This window comes from Orcinus orca, chromosome 16, assembly GCF_937001465.1.
Source record: "Orcinus orca chromosome 16, mOrcOrc1.1, whole genome shotgun sequence".
Lineage (NCBI taxonomy): Eukaryota > Metazoa > Chordata > Mammalia > Artiodactyla > Delphinidae > Orcinus > Orcinus orca.
Genome location: NC_064574.1, coordinates 11,001,974 through 11,016,401, shown reverse-complemented (window position 1 = coordinate 11,016,401; position 14,428 = coordinate 11,001,974). Strand labels below are relative to the sequence as shown.

Sequence of the window (14,428 nt, the reverse complement as noted above, 5' to 3'; positions counted from 1 at the left end):
TTGACCGTTGTATAAATAAAACCGTCCGAGATGTACGTGTCACAGTTTTCCTCAACCTTATGTCTGAGATTTAACCATGTCGTATGCATCTGCACTTTCTTTTGCATCTCTGTGTAACAGTCCATCAAATGATGACATCAGACTTTACTTGTCTGGTCACCTTGCCATACCGCCTCCGTTTTTCAAGAAGACAGCCATTTGAGATTGAACTTGTGCTTCAGGGAGATCTGTCTCTAAGAAAAGACAGTCTCTCCGCATTTGTCACGCAGTGCTCAACAGAGAGCGACTTCCTCACCAAAAGGAAAAGGAAAGATCTGGGCAGAAGAATTAGCCAGAAGTAGGCCTCAGATAATCCTTCCTCAGAAACAGGGCTTGCGTGGCTACCCCGCCTCTCCGTCAAAGCCCTGCACAAGGCGACATGGGCACAGCCACCTTCCTTGCTTTCCTTCCTCTAACTCGCTCAGCAAAGGCCCCCTCGCCTTTACGCCAGCCCCTCAAAGAGCTGTACCCTTTATGGAGTCCTACAACCCCTGTCACGGCCTGCGAAGCTGATTTCCACCTTTCTTTCAGGCAACTTGAAGTCCAAGTGGAAACTTCCACTTGAAGACAGTGGGGCCCCATAACCCTGGGCCGGGGGCAGAGACTTAAAATTAATACCTGATCGACAGATGGGTGTTTTATTTACACTCGTCCCCAGGAGCTTTCACTTTGGTGCCGTGTTCCCCGAGGGCAGGCACACTTCATCCGTGGCCCCTGCCAAGCCCGGTCATTAATGACATTCCTCCTTTCTCCTTGGCAACGGAGGTGATGTCACCTGTTGCGGATTTCAGACCCTCATCCCACCTTCTTAGGATCACACAGGTAAAAAACAGCCCCTTTCTGAAGTCTTCACAATGACTTTCGCAGGCACTGCAGACTTAAAGCGTTCCCCACCTCCTCGTCTAACGGGCACCCTTTTTCAGCACACCCAAGCAGGTTTGTTTTGATAAGGACCTTTATAAACCCTGAGCTTTGCAGGCAACTTTCTGACTTCAGACAGCTCACTCAGGCGTGGCTCAATTAAAATTCACACAGAAGGACTGGCTTTTAGAAATATGTCATATTAACTAAAACAGGTCCAGGTGAGAAAATGCTCTTTCCCAAAACCTCAGACTAGGACACGTGGAGGGTACCCAAATGCCAACTCGGGAAAAGCAATCTCTCTGCTCTTCCTGTAGCTTCCCGTCTACCTTTGATATATTTCTCTTGCAGAGGAAAAAAAGCACTAAAAGTCCAAGGCATAGGACTTTAGATCTAAATGCCAGTCTGTAGGAGATGCAAGGGACAAAGGAACACGTTAAAAAAACACCACAGGGATGCCACTGGCAAAATCCACCACGTGGAGAACAGCACAGGAAAAACGACCCTGCTTCTTCAACAGATAAACGGCAAGAAAACAGACTGATGGCGATTTTTATAAAATAAAAGAGACATAAATGGCCATGTCAACCAATTACACTGTGAGGATCTCGGTTCAAACAAATGAACCGTAAAAAGACCCTTGTGAGACGAGCAGGAAATTTAAACACTGGACATTTGAAATTAAGTATTATTCCTTTTCAGGTTTGATAATGGTATTTGATTTTTTTTCAAGAGCCCTTACTTTTGAGCTACATACTATTTATTAATAAAATATTATGCCACCTGGAATGTGATTTAAAGTAAGCAGGGGTGGAGATGTGGAGAATACACTGAGGCAGAGATGACACAAGATTGGCCTTATGTTGATAATTGTTGAAGCTGGGCACGTGGGAACATGGGAGTTAACTATACCACTGTCTCTACTTTTCCATATATTTGGAAAAGTTCGTCATAAAAGTTCAGAAAAAAGTCAAAGGCAGTTCCTCTTGCTTTGGGGGAACCTATGTGGGGCTCTGCTCCAGGTAGGAAAGCTCACAGCCCCTGACGCATCCCAGGAAGAGCCTCAGGACCGAGTCTTGCCTTCTTCCCTGAGCTCAGTTTGGGAACAATCGGCAAAAACTGAACCTCGCACCAGCCCAGGGAAGCCGAGTTTGGCTGGAGCTCTGTGGAGCCCTGTGGCTATTTCCTGTGCTGGGCAGAGAGGAAAGAGGAAGTCCCTTCGTGGGGGGAAGCCACAAGGCATCCATCACGCTGCACTTTCCAAGGCTGCCTCTTCCTGGCCCTGGCTCAGGGGGTCCTGGGGGGCCAGGGGAGGACACCTGGGGAGGCCCTGCCTCTCACAGAGGCAGCCACAGGGAACCTTGCAGCCTGCGAGTCAGGTCAACTGAGAAAGCTTTTGCAGCCGGCCAAGCTCTGGGGCTGAGGCAGGGGCCCAATGAGTCAGAACTGATCGTACGTAAGTTAGATAACTTGCTGTGATGCCAACTGAAGCCCAACAGCCAGTGGCTCCTCGCCAAAGAGCATCTTCTCTTAAGACTCGGGATTCATCAAAGGCCAAGGCAAAGACTCTCTCCTCCAAGGAACCAATGCTCTCAAGAAGTCAGGCGAGCCAGAAGACATCTCGAAGCCCACCACCACGGCCACCCGACACTCACACGGCCCCGCTGCCTGCACTTAATCACACCGCCTCGTGGGCACCTGCCATCTCCACCCCCATTTCACAGATGAGAAAACACAAGCGCAGGGGATCAAAATCACCTGCCCTGAGGCATACCACTAATAAGGAATTATGCAACTTTTCATCCATTTATTGGGCAACGATTTATTGCACGCTTGCTAATGCCAGGTACTTTTGCTTGGCCAAGGTCACGCAGGTAGGAGACAGCTAAGTCAGAATTTCAAGCCAGGATTCCCAGATTTCAGAGCTGGCGCTCTGACTTGCTGAGCCAATGGCCCCTGGAGTTGGGGGGGAACATGTACCCCAGGAGGCATGCATGACAATCTACTGGGATGTAGAAAGAAATACAGGAACAGCAGAACTCCCGTTTATATGCTGTCCTTTCCCACTTTCATTTTTGTTGCATGTTTTAGGAGTATAATCCCATTAGGACAGCAGTGAACATACAATTGATAAGTACGTAAATATCAAAACATACGAGGTGAATGCACCCCATGCTGGCGTACAGGGGACCCAGGAACGCTGGAGTCAGTGAGATACTGGCTGAGCTGTAGTGCTGAGGGCAGAGACCTGGGATCCTCACTGCCTGGGTTCGAGGCCTGCCCTGCCATGTACCGCTCAACGACTCTCAGCAAAAGTTAACTGACCCCCAAGGAGTCTGACTTCACCGGTCCTGGGTACGGCTGGAACAGTCTAGCGTGTAGCCAGGATTGAGGACCACTGGCCACCAATGCTGCATTTTTCCAATTTATTCAACCCCATCACCGTACAGGACTAAAAAGCCTTGGGAACAAACTCAAATAACACAGCTTTAAGATTTTTAAGAACCTCTACTCCCGATCAGAAGCTAAGGCCACCTTAAGAACAGAAGGCCTTTAATTTGGAAGCTGGGATGGCATGTGTGCAATAGCAAAGCGTGATTAAGGCAACTTTCTCCCTAGTCCTTTTGACTCCCTTGACGAGGCCGCGGCTCAGTTCAGCCCTCATTTCACCTTTCCAGCTGCACCTGGAGACACTATTTGTACAAAGCAAGCTTATTAAGGCCTGTCCTTAACTCGACACAGACGGCAACGTCTCTGAATGTCACATGTGTTTAGCGAACTGCTTGCTTAGGGTAGAGCTCTATTTATAGTAAGCACCAAAAAAGAACCCCATGATACTATATCCCAGCACCTCATTTGTCCCAATTTGTTTACCAGGCTGTGGCCCACATTGGCCTGGGGGCCAGGCAAGGGCAGGACCACATCTCATTCGTCTCTGTACCCCTACAGGGCCTGGCACAAAACCAGCATTCAGTGAGGGAGTGCTGAAAGAATGAGGTTTAAATTGTGCCCTGTGAATGGGTTGGGAGCAGGTGGCCCTGAGTCGAAGTGCAGGGGACGTTAGGGCTCCAGCAGGGCCTGTGACTGTACTTGGCAATGGTGTAAAAGGTGCGCTGGGGGCAGAGGGGATGCTGGTGGGGTGGGGATTTGTGGAGGGGGGAGCCGTGCAGGAGGGTGTGCACATCTGCAGTGTGCTCCTACAGCGTATGGGATCTATGGCTTTTATCAGCCTTTCAAAGGGCTGTGACCCGAAAAGTTTAAGGATCACCGGAGTAAACTTTACAAGCAATGACCAGGAGTCCATTTTCCTTTCTGAAAGGTCAAAGTTAATGCCACGTGCATCGGCTTACCAGGAATCGGAGGAGGGACACGCCAGACCCACTGAGGTAGACTAGAAGCAAGCGCTCCTGACATGTCAGTCCCAACGCAGCCCGGAGGAGATCTGGCACCTCTGGGAGGTGACCGGGTGTCCCCAGGACCAGCCCGTCTCTCCCAGTGTATTACAAGTTGGGAGAAGTAAGAATGCATTGACTTCACAAGCACACACAAAGAAATTAAACTTCTGATCTGTCTGATCACAGCCAGCACACCTCTCCCCTCCAAGGTGGGCTCAGTAGCACTGGTCAGGACTCCCATAGTCCCGTCCCCATTCTTTCTATCAATATTACTACATACTTAGCTCTCTCCCTCAGTAGAAAAAAAATAAGAGTTTACTTTGAATGCCTCTAGGCAAATAAATCTGAAAATCCAGAGAGGGGAAATAATTTCTTAGAAAGATAAAGTTTACCAAAATTGACTCCAGTAGAAATAGAAAACGTAAACAGACCAGTTCCCATAGACACAATCAAGAAAGCTATCGCAGAACCAGCCCATAAAAGGCACCAGATCTAGATGGCATCACAGAGGAATTCTATCGCAACTGTAGAAACTGGATAGTCCCAATAATACACATGCCGTTCCTGAACATAGAGAAGGAAAGAAATTTAAACCTAACAGCATACCAGAATGGACATTACAGACAAATATCACTCATACATACCGCTAAAAGAAATCCTGAACAAAATATTATCCAGTAGATGCCGGCCCCATCACCATAAGAAAATAATACACAGTGAGCAAGTGGGGTTGATACCAGGAATATTTCAATATTAGGAAATCTATTAATATAAGTGATCTTAGAAGAATAAAATCATATTTTTCCAGAGATGCTAAAACGTCTATGGCATAACTCAACTCCCATTCTTAATCAAAACTCTCATGAAAATAGAAATGGATGAATACTTCCTTAACCTAATTAAATACATATGTCTCGATTCCAAAGCCAACACTGAAGGTACTCCTGCTGGGGTCAGGAACAAAGCAAAGATGTCTACTTTCCAGTACCAGGTAGATGCTACTGGAGGTACTAGTCAATGCAATTAGACGAGAGAAAACAATTAGAGGCTCTAACTCATTGAGGGCAGGGACTGAGTCTCATTTCCTATTATATCCCCAGGATCTAACACCATAGGTGCTCAATAGTTAGATGGATGAGTAAATGAATAATGACTCACATTGCTGAACACCTCTATTAACAAAATCAAGGCTTTAGTAAAAAGCTAGTAAGAAATCACACTCTGTGTTAACTGATTTAAGTGGGTTAAGCCATTCAAGGCAAACACCACCATGAGGTGAGCACTATCATTTCAGTCACGTGACAGCTGAGCAAACAGAGGTCCAGAGAAGTTAGATGATTTTTCCAAGATCACTCTGTTGGTAAATGTTTTAAATTCCAGTCTTGCATGGTACCAGGCCCCTGACAAACTGCTTTACATGTGTCTCTCATCAAGAGAGGGAACGAGGCACAGAAAACAGGCTCTGGAGCGGGACAGCCAGGTTCGTATTTCAGCTCTGCCGTTTACCAGCCCTGCTTTCTTGGGGAAATTCCTTCACCTGTCTGTGCCTTTGCATCCTCCTCTGTAAAATGAGGGTGACAACAGTGCCTACCTGCTAGGGTCGGAGGGGTGCTACACGAGCTAACAAACACCTGCCACACGTTCAGTCTCCATAAAATGAGCCCCCGACTTGCCCCAAGTTCCCTAAGTGCCGACACCAACTTCTGACAACATCTGGCCCGCGAGCAGTCCCCTTCCCTCTTTGGTTTTTCGCCAAGCCCACGCCCAGAGTTAAGCAGAACACCTCAGGTGCGTCACCAACGTACTGTCACCTGGGACAAAGCCCAGTAGCAAGATAAGGGCTAGTGCTGGCCCTTGGGGAGACCCATCATGTGGAAGAAGAGAGAGGGGACTGCTATTAACATCTGGGTGAGCCAGACCCACATCTGGTACAGCTCGCTTTAGCCTCTCAAGGCTCCCGACATCCCTTCTCTTCCTGAGCCATGATGTTTCTGTGCTGCCGACTTCCCAGCAAGGGGTCATTATTTTACAGATTTCAGAGCACGATGCCTCACTCCTCAAGTGAGGCTGCACACAGTGACCTCCTTCCAAAGAGCACAGTTCAGAAAGGAGGAACCTTACAGTGGAGGAACCTGCCGAAGGCTACCTCAGCCAGGTGGTCAAGGCCATCATCAGTAGTGATAAATCATGTTGACAGTAGGCACCCTCGATATGATGTGATGGAAATGGTCACTTTACCTCTGTGGTCTTCCTCCCCCAAAACCCATAGCCCTGTCTAACCATAAGAAAAACATAAGACCCCATTGAAGGGACATTCTACAATGTACTTTATCAGTACTCCTCAAAACTGTCAAGCTCATGAAAAAAAAATAAAATAAAATAAAAAACGACAGTCTGAATGCGAATAAAGTACGGACTTAGGTCCATACTACTGTATCATAATATTGGCTCATTAATTTATAACAAATGTATCAACTACTGTAAGATGCTCATCATATAGGGGGCTTGGTGCGGTGCTGGGTATATGAGAACTTGCCGTACTATCTTTACAACTTTTCTGTAAATCTAAAACTGGTCCAAAAACTAAAGTTTATTTTTAAGAAATAGATTCTGGGGCCTTCATTGTGGTCATTTAGACACCCATCTGGCAGCCACCAGCACCCCTTGCTAAGAAAAACTATAAAAAGCACCTCCCATCGGATTTGGCTTGGAAACTGTTTCCCCGGAAATCTCCCCCCACTGCAGGAAAAAAAAAAAAAATCGTTGATTGTGAATCTGGGAGGGGTGTAAGTATTAGTTCCCTGCAAAACAGGAGTTTAATCTCAACAAACAGCAAGACCACTGATGCTAGAGGGATCGTTTGCAGATTCTTAACTGTATCTTTTCAAAGCAAAGGATGGCCTCCGGATTGCAACTCAAGAAGACCCGTCTCTTTGGCTGGATAATTATTTCCACCTCCAGCCAAAATAGAGAATAATTACGAATTACCGTCTTCACTTGGTATCCGAGCGAGGGCGTCTCTGAAATCAAAGCAAGCCCCTCACCTAAGGAGCTTCACCTGAAGACGCTGTGGAAGGAAAGTTCAAACTTCTCTGCCTAACCCAGCATCTCTGGGAAACAGCAAGCCCCGGAGAGTCTGGAAAAGGCCTCCTACACATAGCAGGCAGCACAACCCCTTCCTGCTTTCCCTAATGCAGCCAAGCCCAAGTGCATCTGGAAGTTACCACCAGGCCTGCCCCAGAGACTTCAATAAGCACTGGCTGGGCTAGGCTGTCAAAATCAGGAAGCCTAGTTGGGTTGTTTTTTTTTCCAAGACAACCTGCTAACCAGAAAAATACAGTGAGGTTGCGTGTACCACCTTCTCCTTCTGACCAAGGCTCCTGTTAAACACGTGAAATGACGGGCCAGCCTGGGGAAATCCCCGGTCCCCAGCGCAGAGCGCACTTGAAGGCACAGACCGACAGGTCGCTGAGGCAGGAACAGCCTGCATCTTCCTGAATCCACAACCGCCCACGGCCATGATGACCGCGGCGTGGGGGATCCCTGAATAAAGCTCACACTGAGCCATGGGGGTGATGTGCAAACACAGCGGCAGACCCGAGGGAGGAAATGGGCCGGCCGCCTAAGATTAAGTCAAACCACCCTCCAGCATTAGATACAGACAACCTCTTCCTCAGTGTCAACACAAAGTCCCCAACGACGGGCTCGCACGCGGTGGTGCCCGGAGGTGGGAGGATCCGCTTCACCTGCCCTCTGTTTGCACCAGCCCCTTCCCACGAACTCCATTCTCTGGCTTCCTCATCTCCTCCCTCCAAAGGCAAACCAGTAGCTTCCTTTGCCCTCTGACGACCAGCTGCAGGCAAGAGGCCAGCTGAGACCCCTGCCACCCTTGGCTTTGCTACCAGTGACAATCAGGGAGAAGTAACTGGAAACCAACGCCCTACCCGGCAGAGTGAGCCTAGCGCCCCCTAAAGGCGGCTGCAGTCCCTGAAGCCTCGCGCCCTCCCTCTCAGCCGGGGGGAGAGGCACCCCCGCCCCGCTACAGGCCCCCCAGTAAGTGTGACACGTGGGGCAAAACGGGGCCCTGTGTCCACTGTCCAGGCCCAAGCCCCAGCCCGGGCTCGGAGGCCAAGCCGGGGCGAGCCTCCACCGACCTTCGATAGGATTCAAATAGTCATAATCGAAGAGGATGGAAAAGTCGAACTCGTCTTGGGGGCTGCCTCCAGGCTCGTGGCCCGGGGCGCCCCCGCCGTCGGGGTCGGGCTGCGGCTCCTGGGCGTCCATGGCGCGCAGAGCGGCGGGAGGGCGGCGGGCCGGGGGCGAGGGCAGGCTCGGCTGTTTCCTGGGCCCTCGTCGGGGGTGGCGAAGGAGGCAGGAAGCGGGGCGGAGAGGCGGGTGGAGCGGCGGGGTCACTGCCCTCGTGGGAACGCACGCCGGGTCCAGGGACGGCGCGCCTGGCGCAGCGGGTCCTGGACGCTCCTGCGGGAGCTTAGCGGCGGCGGCGGCGGCGCGGGCTTCCTGCTCCGGGAGGCACCTGTTGCAGCCCGGGGAGGGGAGAGGGGAGGCGGGGACAGCGCGGCCGGGTCGGCGGGGGCGGGGCCGCCACCCAGGGACCCGGGGAGGGAGGGGGGAAGGGAGGGGAGGAGTGGCGGGCGGGCCCAGGAGGAAAGAGGCCGCCCCCTGGCCCTGGCCGCACTGCCCCGGCCGCACTACCCGGGCACCGCGCGTAGCAACGCGCCGGGGCCACCGCCAGGCGCTCTGGTGCGGCCGCTGCTCCTACCCTCCCCGCGGTGAGCTCTGCGCCCCTGCCGGATCCTCCAGATGAGAAAGCCTCTTGTCGTTTGCCCTCTATGACCGGCTGATCCCAAACTTTTTCCTCTTTTCTAATCTAAGGGGGCGGGGGGGAGGGAGTGCACCCACGCCCTTCTCTTGCAGACTCGTGTCTCCAGGTGCCTCTCTGCCCACAGCTGTGGCATGATTTTCACATACATCAGTCACCTGAGTGCCCCTGAACTCAATTCCCAGGACCTGGGAAAGAATCAGAGATACTCTCAGAGCGCAAGTCCCACCTTTACATCTATACCTCTTGGCCAGGTGCCGGGGACCCAGCATGAACCAGACACTGCTGGGGCTCAGTTTCTGGTGGGGGAAGAGTCATGCAGGAGATAAACAGGGGAGCAAAGATCATCCCCCTAGGGTGTCAGGAGAGAACTCACCAGAGATATAGGGTAAAGGCTGGGGGTTCACGAGGCTTTGGTCACTTCGGTGGTCAGGTAGGGCCTCTCTGGGAAGGTAGCATTTGGTTGAACCAGACTGATGGGAGGATCTGGGGGAAGAGTGTTCCGGCGGTGGGAACCAAAAGAAAGTAAGAGCCAGAAGGTGTTCTTGTGTGGGAGACCAGGAAGGAGGGCAGTGCAGGTGGAGAGGTTGGCAAGTGACAAGTACGCCTGGACGCTTGTTAAAAACACAGATTCCCAGGCCCCTCACTGGAGCTTCTGAAACCCTAAGTCTGGAGTAAAGGCTCACGGTTGTGTATTTTTAAGCAGGCACCCAAGGTGAATGTTATGAACAGGTACATTTGGGGAACAGTACATAAGAACCTACTACCACCCCCCATGAAACACTTACAGGGGTCTCGGACCAAGTTAGCTAAAGTCAGAAAACAGACTCACAGGTAAAAACGGTGAGATGAGAGCAGTGGCCTCAACCCTCATGGCACGTTAGCATCACCTGAGACGCTTTAAAAAAAAAAAAGCCTGTTTCCACGTTTCAATCCAAACTCACTGAACTGGAACACCCAAAGCTGTTTTCTGGGGTTTTTTTTTAATGACCTCAGATGAATCTAAAGGGCAGCCAGTGTTGAGAATCGCTGGATCAGAAAAGTAGGTGGGAGAGGTTCAAGGAGTCCCTGAGAACTACAGCTTGATCTCAGCTGGGGACTGACTCGAACCCTTCCCCACGTGCCAGAAGTATAGAGAAGATGCGCTCTTCAGGGGGAGCCATCTCTGCTCCGCTAAGGGGTTTGTGTGAAGCTATCAATCATCATTCATTCCACAGATCTTTACTGGACACCTGCTTGGTACCTGGCACTGCTACAGATCTTGGGGATGCAGCCATCAGCAGGACATGGTCTCTACCCTCATCATGTTTCTATCCTGTTAGCAAAGAGACACAGCAATGAATAGGGCTTTCCAAATTGCACTCAGACCAGTGGCTCTTAGCCCAAGCTACATATTAGACTCACCTGGAGAGCTGTTCCAACACTTCAAACGGCTGGGCCCCAGGAGGGGCCAGTTATAATCAGAATGTTCGAGGCCCAGGCATCAGTACTGCGTGAAAGCCCCCCAGATGCTTCCAATGTGTGGCCCGAGGTGAGAATCACTAATAGAGACACAAACCCCATTCCAGGGTCCTGGGCCTGGCTCAAGGTTTGTGAACTTTCAGAGTCTTGGGAAGCACTTTCTGGTTGTCAGAGCATAAACAAATCCTCTTCTTTGTTTCCTAAGCATAAGCATACGTATATTGGGTGTATCCAACAAGCATCTTAGGGGTGGCTGATAAATTCAGGTCAGGAGAGGAGGTGACCCAGGCTGCGACGCTTATAGCCAAGTATCTAGAAGGAGATGGATGCTCTTGGGTCCCTATGACAGGACTCAAAATCCAAACCCTGAAACTTGGTCAGGGATAAACAAAGGAACCAACCAGTCCTTGTGATATAGAAAAGGAGAAAGGCTGGTGTCATCCTCAAGTGTCCCTTTTCATCCCTCCATCCGTGATGATTAAATGCCTCTAATCTAGTGGACATCTATTGATTTTGCCTCCCTGGCATCATTCCCCACTTCTTCTGATAACAACACCCCAGTGTGTTCCTTTGGGAAACTACTCTTGATACAATCTTGGTAAAATTATCAACCCAGCTGTCCCTGGCAAAGAAGTGAACAAATGATCCAGGCTTGGCCAATTGGAGAATTTTATCTCCACTAGCCTATGAGACCCATTAGGGCAGGGGTCATGAGTGCCTCATTCACAGCATTATGTACAATGGATGTGTGGATATGCAGATGGATAAATGAATGGATAGATGAGTGGACGGATGGATGATGGATGGATGGATGGACAAATGGGTGAATGGATAAATGGATAAATGGATGGATGGATAAGTGGATGGATGGATGGATGAGAGTAGATGGATGGATGGATGGGTAAAAGAGTTTGTCCTCGTGTATATAAGATCCTTATATTTCTCTTTAAGGGCCCTCCTCCCTGAGGCTTCCTCTGGCCACCCAACCGTTTGGGCAAGAATCTAAATTCTTACCCCCAACTGATATCCTCTTGAGATACCCAATAATAGGATGAGATAATAAAGGTAAAAATCACTTTACAACTGATAAACTGCTACAAAGTCTTCAGTCTTATGAGAATGGTTCAGGACATTCTAAATAACACTCTAATTGTCTAAGTTGTTCCTCTGAACAGTGGATATATTTTTAAAGTTTCTAGGATCTGCACCAAATCATAGTTCTTTAAGGGAAGGGGTTCAAATTAGGCCCTGACCCATAACAAAGTTTCTGCTAGAGCAGTGGGAAGTAAGAGGGTTTTCTTCTCTAAAGGCCACTTTGAAGGGTGCGGCTTGGGTGTGGGGGAAGGCATATTTTCATTTCCAAAATAAATAATTTGTGTCGTTCAAAGCAAGGGCTGGGGGCAGAATACATGACCTTTATGCATTCAGAGGCCACAGCAGGAAGCTGGGGGGTGGGATAGAGGTCTTGACAGTGCAGCTCTGTCAACCTTCCCTCTGCCCTGCCACTGGCCTCATCGCGGAGGCCCTAGCCTTTTAGTTTTTCTCCGGGTTCCCCAATAAAAGTGCAATGGGAAGCTCGTGAGGCCACTGAGAGTTTGAAACTCCTAGCACACGTCTGACCCTGGCCCAGGAATTCAGCTCCATTCAAGAGCATTTACTCTAGTGTACAATTACAAACTGAGGTAAGCGCCATGGAAGGAAAGAAGATGCCACAGAGCTTAGATCAAGGAAAGCTGATGTTGACGGGGAATTCAGGGAAGGCTTCCCTGGGGAGGTGATATTGAAGCTGAGAACAGAAGGTTGAGTAGAAGTTAGCCAGAGAATAGTGAGCGGAAGAACTAACAGCCAGATGGGAAAGTATGTGCAAAGGCCCTGAGGCAGGAGGAAGTAGGGCGTATTGGAAGAACTGAAAAAAGACTGGAGTGGCAGGTGCTCAGGAACGGACAAGAAGATGGTGTGAGGTAAGGCTCGGGGGTGAGTGGGGCCTGAGGTCCCGTGTGGAGAATTTTGGACCTCAGACCAACGAGGAATGACTCAAGTGTATTAGGCACATACATGACAAGATCATATCTGGGGTTTTAAGCGGTTGCTCTGGGTTCTGCGTGGAGAAGAAACTGCAGGGGGCGAGTATTGAAGCAGGAAGACCAATTAGGAGGTTCATACAGTCATCCAGGCAAGAGAAAATAGGGCGTGAACTATGGTGAGGGCAGCTGAGATAGAAAACAGTGGAAGCACATGAGATGCATACTCTCATCCTTGAGTTATCTCTTTTCCTCTTCCAGGTTACCTCTTAGAAGGCAGCATTGCACGTGAATACAAATACCTGAGGTGCACCACCCTCTGGGGCCCTCCCACCCCACTCCAGGTGGCTCTGAGTCCTGAGGCCCCTTCAAGTTGGCCCTGGAAGGACCCCCGCCAACGCAGAGCTCTGCCCTCCTTTCCCCCTTCTGGTACAAAGCTCATTTTTAGCCTCAGCCTGGACCCCTCCCCTGAAATCTGGGCTCACATATCCCACTGTCCACCCAGCATCTCCATGTGGGCATCCAACAGGCCCCTCAAAATATACGTGTCCAAACCAACCCTGTTATCCTCTGAAACCGCTCCTCTCCCACTGTTCCCAGCTCAAATATCACCCTCCCATTCATCCCATTCCCCCACCGAAAACCAAGGAGTAAGTCCTTTATTCCTCGCGTCTGCTCACACCCACGTGCAAACTCTCAGCAAATCAAAAACCCTCAAAACGTAACCCAAATCCCACCGTTTTTCACCAACTTCACTGTTCTTCCTCCCACCCCAGCAATCCTAGCCCCCCACCATCTCTCACCCGGACGAGTATGATAGCCTCCTCCCTGGTCTCCCTCCTCCCTCCTCCCTTCCACTTTGGCCCTTACATGGAGCAGAGAAAGGGATCCTTTCAAAATATACATCCGATAAACCTCCCACGGCTTCCCATTAAGTTGAGAATTAAACACAAGCACCTTGACCTACAAGGTCCTAGATAAACCACCCCTGCCCCAGCTCCCTTTAGGTATTATCTCCTGCCATTTTCCGTTTTCTGACTCCCTTCTGCCACCCCGATCGTCCTTGAAAATGCCAAGCACGACCCCACCCCAGGGCCTTTGCACCTACTATTCCCACTGATATTTGTCACTTCCTTGCTTTGTTCGTTCCTCAGCTCAATGTCAGCTTCCATGACCATCCCCATAAAAACAGCATCCCCTGGCCTCCTCTGTCCCGTGACCCTGCTTTACGTTCCTCATAGCCCTTATCTCTGCAGCATGTTTTATTCATACGTTCATCTTTTACTCATTCCGAACCCCACATCCTGACAACCCCCATCGCAATAAAAGCCTGACTATAAGTAGGCACTGAAACGTGTTTAATCCGAAAAGTAGGAATTTTCTTTACCAGATTCCAAAACGCGATCTCCCCTCAATTTAAGTACATCCTGGGATTACCACCCTAGTTGCTAATATTTTAATTTATAGATGGATGCATTTGACTCCACCAGGGCTGGAACCAGAGTGAGGCGAGTGAGGCAAAATTTAAGAGGGCACCAAACACCTCAATAACTGAATATATTACGTTTTCATGAAATGTTTCTTAAAAATCAAAATTAGAGCAAAAAAAATCCATGGTGAGCAAAATCGTTACATTTCGAATAAAGACAGAATCAGTAATAGTGCTGTGCAGAGTTGTACTGGACCCTGAAGCAAAGGGAAGATGAGTAATGCTGATCCCGTCTTTATTTAATATTTCTATTTTTGGTTCATCTTGGATTTTTTGCATCAATTTTGATTTCTAAAATATTCCATGAAAATATTATTCATTT

General features: G+C 49.6%; 1 protein-coding gene across 4 annotated transcripts in view; it reads right to left on the bottom strand.

Moving 5' to 3' along the window:
- NFATC2 (nuclear factor of activated T cells 2) overlaps positions 1-14,428 on the bottom strand; it is a 158,269-nt gene that overhangs the window by 134,279 nt on the left and 9,562 nt on the right. For 2 of the 4 annotated variants that reach the window (XM_004282906.4, XM_004282905.4), the window contains exon 1: positions 8,450-8,829. The exons of the other annotated variants lie outside the window; for them this stretch is intronic. In XM_004282906.4, the coding sequence (XP_004282954.1) occupies positions 8,450-8,579 (130 nt within the window). In that variant the 5' untranslated portion in view covers positions 8,580-8,829. Of the gene's footprint in view, positions 1-8,449; positions 8,830-14,428 lie in introns of those variants that run through there. 4 annotated transcript variants of the gene reach the window in all.